Genomic DNA, 12603 nt, shown 5'->3' on the forward strand with positions numbered 1-12603 from the left:
TCATTATTATCAGGTCCACTGCAAAATGAAATAAGCAAAGATATGAAGTTGCATACTGAACGCTTTCCTAGGGAAAGAAAATCAATCACTTGGAAAATCAGTTTCATCTAATAACACAGCCACTGGGGATGTGTTAGCAGCCAGAGTGCTGCTTTCCAAGGAAACCACATTACTGTATTATGCCATGATCTTTATTGGTTAATCTCTTATTCTGTAATTTAGCACACGTAACGTTCCATTACAGTATTTACTAAGCACATACACAGTAAACAACATGGCTCTAAAATCTAGAAGTGCCACTCAATAAATGTCCCGTAGATGGACTCTAAGGTAAACTCAGCTACTTTTGGAGCAAAGCAAGGGTCTTGCAGAAAACCCAGCTCACCAAATCTTTTCAGATCCACACTCAGTAGAGGCATATAAAAAAGCAACCACCTGCACATTTATCCTCTCCGTGAACCACACATGCTCCACATACATGCAGCCAAAGAGAAGGCTGACAGCTGCAACCTGTTTGCTGGGATCACGCAACCCAAAAAAAGACAAAAAGGAAGAAATGAAATTTATTAGAAAACACACTGAAAAAGCACAGATTTGCTGACTTCCTGCTCTTCTGTTGTAGACAGAACATGTGACTGAAAGCTCTCGAAAAAGCCAGAAAAAAATCATAGCACAAGTGTGTTGTCGCATTAAAAGCGCTTCCTCTTGATAATTTCTGGTTTCCAGCTGATAGGATGAGTTTCTTCAGTCTAAAAGGGAAGAACAGAACCTCCGTAAGGATTTTTATTTTTTAACTCAAGACTAATCTGTAATTAGAGGTTAGTCTAAAATATTATTTACATAGGACATATACACAACATTACAGCTACCTAATTCATTTAAGCAAATTAAATTGCATTATCATTCCTGCCTGGAAGACACGGCAGAATTTGTTCCTGCCTTTTTTTTTTTCTCTTTTTTTTTGAGCATAAAGTTGCAGGTAGCAGTTCAGAAAAAACTCTGTAGTGATCAAAGCACAGAAGTAGGAATTTCACAGTCAGTCCTTCCCCTGACATACACAGATTTTGGCAAATGTCACAGTGCCTACAGTTTGCAACTAGCAAAATGAGTTGCTCGAAGTCTAATACAATGCAGCAATCCCAAAGTTGAACAAAAAGCTTTAATGAACATTAAAAAAAAATAATCTTTACACTGTAAACTTCACTATATTATTTGTACTCTGATAACCTACAATCTATTCTCCTCCATGTTGGTAAAAGGACTCAGAGTTGAAAACATCAGTTTGAAAATATTCTACTTACTCTAAATGCAAGAAGTTTGTTTGGGACAATTTTTAACCCATATCATATACAGAAATACAGTATACAGAAATACAGTATACAGAATGTAATCTTCTTGCTAATTCACGTTTTAATGATTACAATAAAAAAAATCCCTTAGCACCTTCAGAACACAAAGCACATTATCATTTTGGGTAGTTTTGTCCAAATTTAATGGTACATGATTTGTGCAGAAGAGCTGATGTACATGCAACTTCTTTGCTCTACAGCAGTCGATAAGAAATTAGGAGGAAGCTGCTGTCCTCTTTAGATTCATGCACACACATTATTTTCAAATATGAACAGAGCAGATTCCACAGGGTGTACACATGTTCCTTCTTGATGTGCCTAAAATTTATTTCAAATCTGGTGATTTCATGAAAAGACATAAAAGAGACACTCCGACATACCGCAGTATCATCTTCTTTATACACTTTTATGGTCTTATCAGCTTCAGCAGTTAGCAACCTGCTTTCAGACTGGTCAAAAACACAAGCAAATATTCCCGATTCGCTGTCCAAAGAGCCTGGCTGTACAGCTGCGTGTACTCTTTGGAAATTGTATCCAGTTCTCCAGTCCCAAAGATGCATAGTACCATTATCAGCTAAAAACAAACCAAAGCAAACATAATTAGCATTTCCCCCAGTTCATTTCTGCCATTTTTCTAAAAACAGTCTTGTGAACAAGTTTCCACAGCCACTTCTCATACTGTTTGTTTCATAGTCTCTTCACTGCACATGTCTGAGCAACTCCATACCATTCTTGTAGCAAAGAGCTCTTGAGTCCACAACTGAAAGCAACATTCCAAGCACAGCAGGGACACAGAATCGTCTGAGTTGGAAGGGACCTATGAAGGCCATCTAGCCAAGCTCCCCTGCAAAGAACAAGGCACCTACAGCTAGATCAGGCTGCTCAGAGCCTGTCCAGACTTGAATGGAAAGGGCATCCACCACATTCTTGGCAAACTGTTCCAGTGCCTCACCACCCATACTGTATCAAATTTCTCCCTTATATCCTATCAAAAGCTCCCCCCTTTCACTTTGAAACCATTTCCCCTTGTCCTACCACAACAAAACTAGCTGGAGAGTCTGTCCCTTTTTATAGCTCCCCTTAAGACACTGAAAGGCCACTCTCAGGTGTCCCCAAAGCCTTCTCTTCTCCATGCTGAACAGCCCCAGTTCTCTCAGCCTGGCCTCACAGGAGAGGTGTTCCACCCCTCGGATCATTTTTGTGACCCTCTTCTGGATGTGCTCCAACAGGTCCACATCTCTCCTGCACTGAGGACTTCACACATGCAGGCAGTACTCCAAGTGAGGTCTCACCAGTGCAGAGCAGAGGGGCAGGATTACCTCCCTGGACCTGCTGGCCACAATTCTTTGGATGCAACCCAGGATAGAGTTGGCTTTCTGGGCTGCAAGGGCAAGTAACATCATATAAGGTTTCCTGTTTTCCTTAGCTAAGAAGGAAGACTAATTTGTTTAAGCAGGCTGGTGAGTCTTCCTCAGAATCTCATCCCATTTTGAATCAAATAGCCCACAAGGCAGTACGTTGCTTTGGAAGCAAAGAAAGGACTGGCATTCTGAACATTAAGTTCTGTGCTCAGTAGCTCCATTAAAATTGAGGCATCATGCCTCCAAGGAAATTACAGACATTAAGGAACCTGTTAATGAGACATACACCTATCAGTTGTAGAGGTGCATTTCAGATTGCTTTCAAAGACATTTTTGGGCATGCAGCACCAAAAAATAAGGGATTCTACTTTGTTCAAAATGAAGATGTAGTCTATAGCAGATTCATAAGCCCAAGAGAGCTAAGGGGTCCTGACCTTAAGATCCTTCAGTCACATCTACATTTTGAGAAGCAAGTGGGAAGGAATACAAATGTGCAATTTCTTATTTACCTCCTGAGACCAAAACTCCATCTGAATTTACAGTCAGTGTGTTGATAATGGCATTGTGACCAGAGAGGTTCTGAATGAAGTTTCCATCCGGGAATTTCCACTGCTTAATGTTATCTGGAGAACCAGATGCAAATGTGTAACTGAAAGAAAATAAGCACAGCATATTGAAGATAGATAAGGGGCTATCAAACATTTCTTTGGACAGCATGAAAGCTAATATTTTTGTTTGTTGTTATTCTGAGAAATTCAGTAGAAGGGCATCATCAGCAAAGGAATCAGAGGGGAAAACAAGTTTTGGTTTTCAAAGCCACACAAGCAAGGACAAACCACTGCAAAAAAAGTGAATTCGATGCAAATTTGTTTTCTCCACTGTCTTAATGGTATTTTATCTGAAGAAACTTGGGATGCATCAAAACAGAGTTATCTTAACCTAAGCATTGCAAACCACACCTGCTTCAAAGATTAAATATTCACAAGAAGGTTTTGGGTTTTTTTTTAAGGCTACTTAGATTGAAACATCTTGAGCCATGAAGCACATATTACAAAACAAATCACTCTGTATTAATCACCACCTCTTTCAGCAATATTTACACCTGTGAAATTTTACAAAAATGTGTCTCCTTCTGCTAATAATCATTCAGTTACATACATCATTATTAGCTTTATCATGCCCAGCATTGCTCATTTTTCAAGGAACATGGCAAAGCACATGCATAAGAAATTCTGTGCACTGTAATATATTCTGAGAACCAATTCCTGGGAAGCCAGGAGCAGTAAAGGTGCTACACAAATAGCTTACTGAGATATACATTTTTAAGCATTATATGCTCCCTGTTTTTTTTTTTGTTTGGTTGGTTGGTTGTTTTTTTCTCATTATTATGCCCTGCTACTCCTAATCAGGGCTCACACTGGCCTTCCAGCACCACATCATGAATTATGAGAGGGTAAAAGAACGAAGAAAACTTACTGCCTTGGATGTAGTATTACTGCTCTTACAGATTTCTTATGGTTTGTTAAAGTAACACGAGTTTTCCCTGCCACTAAATCCCAAAGCCGTATGGTAGTATCATGGCTGCCTGCAATGAAATAAAAAAAACCCACTATTTATTCTACTTTTATTATTGTGCTCATAAAACAGACAAAACATTATACGTGAAAGATATAAAATCATTGATGTTTCTGTTAGGAAATTATGCCATTAATTCCATTTCAGAAAAGAAAGGCACTGAGTTGTGATAGCTTTTTGCACAGCTTGAAATTCAAAGAGAAGCATGTAGTTCAGCAGGGCATTATTTTCAAAGCCAGATAACCTACTGCCCTTTGTTCCTCTCCAAAGCTGTGGCAGAACAGGCCCTGGATGCCAGCCCATCCAAACACAAGCCTGATTTTCTCCAAACGCCTTTGGGGACAGAGCTCAGGGCAAGGAATTTACTTTCCATCCTTTCAGTATCTGAGAAATCCCCTGCTTATGGATCCCTGCTGCTGCAGCTCCAATTTTGACATAATGGAAAAGATGCACTTTTTTATCAACTATGGCATGGGAAATGCAGAAAGATGTTCAAACAACACATAGCCATACTTCCTTACGTCACAGTATTGATGCTACAACTAACCACTGCACAGCCCATCTTCAAAAGAAAGTGAATGAGAAATGAATTTAATAAATGAACAAAGAGAAAAGGCTTGAACCTCACAGAAATACAAGACAAATACAGCTAAGATTAGGTTTATTACTTATGATATTTGCAAAATCATGTCCACTCTACCTGTAACAACTTGTGGTTCTGCAGCCTGGCACTTCACTGTTGCCACAGCATTTGTGTGTCCTGAGAGCGTGTGCACACTAGCTTTTGTCCTCACATCCCAAATCTATGAAACCACAGTAAAAAAAAAAAAGAAGCAAATAGGCCAAGAAGGGTGTGCATGTTATCAATTCTAGACACTGCAATGGATGATACTAACTCCTTGCCATACGTTTAGGTATCTAAATTGTTTTGTTCAGAAGATGAACTGCCCCAGTGGGTAAATTTCAAGGGGAGAAGTAGGCCAACCTTTAAATCTCTGGATAAGCACATAAATCACACAGAGTAATCCTGTACATTTAGGGAGCCTATCTAATAAATTAAGGAATAATTTGGAGTACAATTTTCGGGGTACAATTGAAGGCTTAGTTTTTTCATCTACAAAGGAAGACAAAGTTAACATGAACTGTCATGTTCTCCTTTTAGTACGTGCTCTAAGCCCCTGCTAACTAGCCCCTTCTACAAATGGAAGGTGCTCCAACACACAGTTATACTTACTCGTGCTGTCGAATCTCTGCTACACGTCACCAGGACATCTATTGTTGGGTGCAAGTCTAAACCATAGACAGCACTTAAATGACCATGGTAATGTCTGATAACCTAAATGAATTAAAAACATGCATGTTTTAACCAAACATTTAAAACAGTATTTCAAACGCTTTTATTTTTACATTTGCCACTACCAATTAATTGCAATGTCAGAAACTACAGCTTACCTTATTGTACTCAAGATCCCAGCATTTCACTTGTTTGTCTTCTCCACAGGAAAAGAGGTAAGGACTCCTTGCACTTACTATCACACCTCGTACAGTGCTAATGTGCCCCGTCAAAGACAATTTCAACTTGCCACTAGCAAGGTCCCAAATCTGCACCAAAATAGGTAGTTTGAGGTAGACAATTAGAAGCTACAGAGCAATAGTGTGGGCAAACAATCCAGGTAAGATGCAGTAAGGTCAATTAACATTAAAAATCAGAGTAATCAAAACATTTGCTCTCCAGCTGCTAACATACAACAAATGAAATCTCAAGTATTAGTGATCAAGTATTACTCCACAAATTTTCTTCCATTTCTGACTCTGAAGTAAAAGAAAAATATTTTGCAGCTCTGTACACACCATTCTGTCTATACCAACCGAGACCTTTTTTTTTCCCAAGGGTTATAGAAGTTTTTAAATACTGAAAAACTAAAACCCCCAAAGCTTCCTTTGCTAGTAACTTCAGCCTCTTACCTTAATAGTTCTGTCAGCAGAGCCAGTAACAAACCACTGATTTCCTGGTTCTACTGCAATGCATCTCACCCAGCCCAAGTGACCGCTGATAACCTTCAGAAAAAGAAAAGAATTCCTAAATCTGAAATAACAGCCACATATCACACAGCACAGCTCCCATTCCAACACTGGAATCTGTTAGAATTAGTTAAGAAACACATGCTCTACAAAAACAAAGAAACAAACTAAAAAACCAACCAAATCTCAAACTAGATTTGAAGAGAGCATTATTTTTCTTTCTACTTCAGTTAAATGATGGGACCACTGGAAATTTACATGCCATACATCACACTTGGGAAACTTGCAATAGGGAAAGTCTCTGCTCCTACAAAGAAGGAGCAACCATAACACGACCTACAACCATAACATGATGCTTCAACACACGCAGTTCTGCAGACTGCACTGAAGTGTAATTTCTCTGTTTCCATATAGGGATGTTCTCACACTGAATCAACACATATTTCTTTGTGCAGAATCAAAACATATTCCTTTGTGTTCAGGTGTTTCCAGGAAAAACTGCTTTTAACAATTAGCTTTGTATTTACCTGACACTACAGCATTCTGAAGATTTTTCTGAAGCTCTGTTTACACAGAGAATTATATTTAGATGAACAGTGCTCAAACAAAACCCTAATGGAACTTAATTCATACATTTTCACATTGGTGTTCACAATGTAAGTCTGCAACTTACTCTGTACAGTTTCCAAGGTGGATGCCATTGAGGCTTGGGCATGGTTGGAGCCTTCTTTGGTACTAATGCAGAATTTTTGGTTCCGCCAGCTTCCATCATAGCCTGTAAACAAAAAATTACACCTTTCAAGTAAGGTAAATATTTCATAACTTACCTCTTCAAGTAAAATTAAAAGCTTTCTTGCCCTGACATCTCAACACCAATGAAGTTTAGCTAGCAAGGAGATCTCCACACAGTACAGAAATGAAACCAAAAAGCACCTGCCAATATTTCACATTAGACATGCAACAAACTCACCACAGACATCCCAGGAGGCTGCGAGCGCTCAGATATCCCAGCATGTCTGTAAATCTCTCCCACACCAGCAGCTGTCCGATTCGCATCCAACCTACATTGAACGAGAACAGTCAACTGACCAAAATCAGCTCTGTATTTTAAGAAGTGAGAAGATATCACAGAGCAGTGTCTAACTGAGTCCTGAACATCTCCAAGGATGGAGGCTGCACAACCTCTCTGGGCAGCCTGCTCCAGTGTCTGATCAATTCAACACGCAACAAGTACCTGCAAACCAAGCTCCTCTTTCTGTCTGCTCTTTGATCTAAATTCCCCATTCTCCCCCTCCTGTCCATTGCCTCTAGGGACAGCCAAGAAAAAATGCTGCTACACCAAGGTGATGCCTGGCCACCTTAAAATCAGATCGCAGAATGCCTTCAGTTGGAGGGGATCTTGAAGGCCAGCTAGTTCCAGCCCTCTGTCACAGGCAGGGTTGCCAACCACTCGATCAGCTTTTCAGATATTTTACAAAGCTGAATACACAAAGTACTTTGTTTTGCCTTGTAATTCTTGTAGATTATGCAAACATGAATGAAGTACTGCAGCAGCACCTGGACTGAGAAGCGGGAAGAGATACAGCTAAGGATTGAGCTGCAGATTCACTAGGCATCCTCTGGATCTTAGTATCTGCTGTCAGAGCCACACCTAAAAAAAAACAGCACAGCAAAAGCAAAGGCAACCATTAAAAAGAAAATTCAGGAACAGGTGATACATAACACATTTTACGCACACACACCCCTGTGTACAAGGACATATCGTTCACTTGTAATGTTAAACACCATCATTCATTGCTATTCTTGGAGTCAAATCTACAGTAATTTTTATTCTGGTCCAAATCCATTCCATCGTGATTCTACTACCTCCAGAAGCACACAGTTTCTGGAGTAGAAAATAGTATGATTCTGTCATCAGAAATGACAAACAAAACAAACAAACAAGCAATAGCTATGCTTTTTATCCAGCCTCAACCATTGTGAACTCCAAACACACAGAAACAATATTTTGACAAGTATTTGCTGTCTTGCCCATTCAGCACTATTTATTACTATACAGTCTCTACATAACTGCAGATATCCTGGGGCAGTGAAAGGTTTACTCCTAATGAGGAGAGCATTTAATCTCTTCCTAATGAGGAGAGCTTGTAATCTCTGCTCTCGTCCTAAGAAGAGTAGATTAATTTAGGAAAATCAAACTAACAAACAAACAAAAAAAAAAAACAAGCAAACACCCAAAACCATTTTTCAAAGTATATCTTTGGTGTAGACTGGAGAGTTTATTCTACTTTCAGTTCTCTGTTTCTTTCCCTAGCCAATGTTCTGGCAGTTGACAACAAAGATAATATTCCTGTCAGATGCCAAGGCAAAAACAAGAAACAACAACAAAAAACATTTCAGTTTCTCCTTGACATATCTGATTCAAACACAGAATTTTACTCACCAGGCCCAGGTGGGTATGGATGTGTGCCAGTTATCACATACTCCAGTTCTTCTCCTAAAGATCAACAAAATAATGCATTCAAACACAATTGAGCACAACAGAGTAGGTGATGCAAAGCAGCAGAAGCAGAAGCAATCATTTCTAATGCAATACACTTACAAACCTCTTATTGACACTGATTTTAGTTGTTGTGGTTATCTCAGATTTCCAGAGCTCAGCCTTTTAAAAACGGTCGCACCATTTGTTACCAACAGGAACAATCTCTCTCCCATGAGAAAGATGCTCATGCTGTCAAAGATGCCTTCTGAAGTAGATGCAAGAAGAGCCAACTACACAAGCAGTATGATTGTCTGACACAAGCTACTCAAGGCCAATAAATGTACCTGACATTGGAAAAGAAAAATGCAAGCAAAAGTTTGTTTCCTTAAGTATTTTCCAGCCCCTCAATGTTCTTCAGTCACAGAATATCTTCAAATAGAAGTGTTTTGTAAGATAAATCCTCAGCTAAAATAAAAAGTCATTGGACATGCTTTAGAAGTTTCTATACAGATCAGCCCAATGCACCCTTATTCCATATAACCAAACCAAAGCGTTTTCCAACTAATGAGTTTTCTGTTCTAATGGTTGCACAGCTGAGGAAGTCTGAACAAATTATACAAAAAAAACAAAACTAAACAACAAAATGACACGTCCTCAACCATTATCAGCCTTCTAACACCCAAATACAGCACACACCAGCATTACCTTAAAACACGCTTGTTTTACTAATCAGTTAAGTCTCCTACTATTTCCTCGTGGAAACAAACTTTCTCCTCATTCTGAATCACTTAACTCTTGTGACTCTCGCAAGGAAAACACCAGTTATTTTTATTTCCTTCTACATCCAACAGATCAACAATGTGAGACTGCGACACAGCAAAGAACAAACACACTGCTAGGAATAACAAACCTTCATTTCCAGAATACTGTTTATGTCCATACGGATCCCCAGTAGCTGGGCCTCCTTTCTCTCTCATGTTTTCTTTAAGTGTAGGCATGTGCAACACTGAGCCGTACTCAGTACGCAGCTTCACTGCCATCTTTACTTTGTGGCTGTTGGAAGAACAGAGCACAGTCCTGATCAAACCCTGATTTTTGACTGCTATGAAGTTTTGAAATATTTTAAAAACAGGAGACACCTCTACAACACCTCTACAGCTAACACTGCAATCTTTCTGTTGTTTTTTTTTTAATTCCCTTAACTGCTAATTGCACTAAACATCTGAACTCCTGCTTGGATAGAGCCATCACTAACAAAATGCAACTCAGCCACAGTACTCACCTTTCATCATCTAACGGCACAGGCTTGGCATTATCAGCTACAAACATATCATGGGTTCTCTTCAAAGACCTGAACACAAGTGTGTGCACAGAGTGCTTCTGGACTTCCTAAAATAAAGCATATTTAAATAAATTTAGCTGTGCTTAAATGAAAAACTGAAATCTGAAAAATAAATTGAGTAGCAATTTCAGACTTACATATGACATAACTCTATATCAAAGAAAACACTGCTGCTCTGACAAACCAAAAATTTAAGTCCATCTGTTAGTTGTTTTAATTCAACATCTACTCAAAATAAAACCAGCTATTAACTTACACAGAATATTTACTTAGCATCACATAATTATAGTTTTAATTCCTACCTCCCTCCCAGGGCACAAAAAAATAAATAAATCTAAACAGAGTATGAGCCTCTTTGTTCAGTACAGAAAACTGAAACTCCTTGTACTTGTTCTGCACGTCACAAATAGCAGCAACAGACTGTAAGCCACATTAACAACTTCTGGCTCCAGAATCATTCAGCTGCCCAGCTTCCATGCTCCATACACTGGGGTTTCCTCCACTGAGCTCTGCTTTCCTGCCCCAAACTCTGTTTGCCCACTCATCGACCCATTCTGCCACACTTTACATTCCCCTATCGCAGCAGGCCTGCACGAAGCTTTTTGCTCAGGAAGGTGCTGCAAACCCTAGATACCAAATCAAGAAAAGAACATCTGTAGTAGGCCTAGGAAGCTAGGAATTCCACGCGACTGAAAAAAGCAGCAGGAATTATAGTAGCAAACGACTGCTTATCGCAACAGGAGCAGTAGGTAACACAATACCTCCACAACAGGAGCTAAACACAGATAGCTTTGGACAGCGATGACACTCTGTAAAAAGACTATTACACGGGGCAGCTGCTGGGCATCTTGTCCTACCAACAGCATTTCAGTAACAGAAGAACAGAGCTGACAACGGCCTTCGAGCCCGCGACCCCGCGCCGCTGCCAGGAGACCGGCGAAAGGCCCCGCCGGCCTCCCGCGAGCAGCAGGAGCGGCCCGGGCAGGCAGAGGCCCGGCGGCGGACCATCCCCACAGCGACGCGGCGTGATGGACCGCCAGGGGCCCGCCTCCCACCCCGCGAACCCCCACCCGCCTTCACCTCCACCATGGCGCCGTCGCCCCTCGCTCCCCTCTCCCCGCCGACAGCTATGGAGGCACTTCCGGCGCCTGCCGTACGTCACCGGAAGTGACGCACAGAGGAGGCGCCGAGCTGCGCGCCCCGAGGCGCCGTGGAGGTTGGAGCCCCGCGCAGCCTGCAGCCGAGGGTCTGCAACGCCAGAGGGCGATGTTGCGCTTGAGGAGGGATCCCGGGCGCGCGGTGGCCGGGGACGTGCGCTGAGTGCGTCGGGCTACGTCACGTGACCGCGTTCGGTTTTGTTTTTGTTTTTTTTTTTGTTTTTTTTTTGTTTCGTTTTGTTTTTTGTTTTTAACGTAGCCTTGGCGCTTTGCGTTCTGTCGTTTAGCTGAAGTGAATCAGGCCCATTTTTAATGCATCTTTAAAGAAAAACCTGCCTTGGAATACAGACCTTTGTAGCAATCCCGGAAAAGAATAATCTATATTTTGTAAGGAAACTTCACTTACGTATGCTCTTCACTACTGCATCGTTAGGTTTTACAAAGCCCTGTAGTTACTCTCTGTTTCGATAAGTGAGGATTCCCCTCAGGTGCTTATTAGGGATGGAGTCATATCCCTTGATGTCCTTGCTTTAAAACATCAAAGGTCAAATTTATCTGTGTTACATGTATATATTATTTCATCTCCTAGCAGGTTAATTCCAAGCAGTCGTTAAACCACGCTGGCAGTATTCACTAACTTATTCATTGTCCTTTTCAAATCCAATGTGATGTGTTCTACTTGATGTGTTCTTTCGTGTCAGCTCTAGCTGTAATTCCAGGAAGAACAAGCCGTGTCATTTTTTACCCTAATGGAAAGATAAAAGGCGCATTGCATACACTTCAGTGTTGTCTTAATGACCAAAATAGATGCCCCCCCCCCCATACATGTTTACAAATTTGCTTACTTCCAGAATGTGAACATAACGTTAATTCTCGTTTACGAGAAGCCTTTGAAATAATTTGTTACCAGTAAAGGGAAGGAAAGAGGACACCTGAGAAGAACATCTAATTCTAGAGTACTCCTGTCACAGTATGACATGTACAATACCAGTGTGTTCAAAGGACATTTCTAAATCAACTGCTAACAACTGGATTCCTTTCAAAATTACATTTACTGATAGCAGTCCAAGAAGGCTCTATTCCCCCTCACCAAAACTACCTCTGGAACATATTCAGGCTGGAGGAGCCAACATACAAGGATGGGGTTTGTGTAAAGAGCATTGCACCACGGGCAGATGATTTGGCAAAGCAAACATGAGAGGCAGCACACAAAATTTCATTCCTAAAAACACACACATACACCTCTGCCAGTAAGTAGCTCTCCAGGACAAAAGCAGTGTACAAAGAGATGTCCTGGAACACCATCGGCTCAGTG

The 12603-nt window shown here is 40.7% G+C and overlaps 1 protein-coding gene across 1 annotated transcript; it reads right to left on the minus strand.

Moving 5' to 3' along the window:
* Positions 1-646: 646 nt before the first annotated feature.
* Positions 647-11139, minus strand: PLRG1 (pleiotropic regulator 1; the record flags this gene model as incomplete). Its single annotated transcript, XM_079534639.1, has 16 exons — positions 647-749; positions 1730-1923; positions 3220-3359; positions 4187-4295; positions 4986-5088; positions 5520-5621; positions 5738-5887; positions 6251-6343; positions 6981-7082; positions 7278-7368; positions 7865-7958; positions 8751-8804; positions 9700-9842; positions 10072-10178; positions 10269-10281; positions 11024-11139. The coding sequence occupies 16 exons, from the start codon at positions 11137-11139 to the stop codon at positions 690-692; spliced, it is 1671 nt and encodes a 556-aa protein (XP_079390765.1). The 3' UTR covers positions 647-689.
* Between the last annotated feature and the right edge of the window lie 1464 nt (positions 11140-12603).

The sequence above is a fragment of the Tetrao urogallus genome (assembly GCF_951394365.1).
Source record: "Tetrao urogallus genome assembly, chromosome: 4".
Lineage (NCBI taxonomy): Eukaryota > Metazoa > Chordata > Aves > Galliformes > Phasianidae > Tetrao > Tetrao urogallus.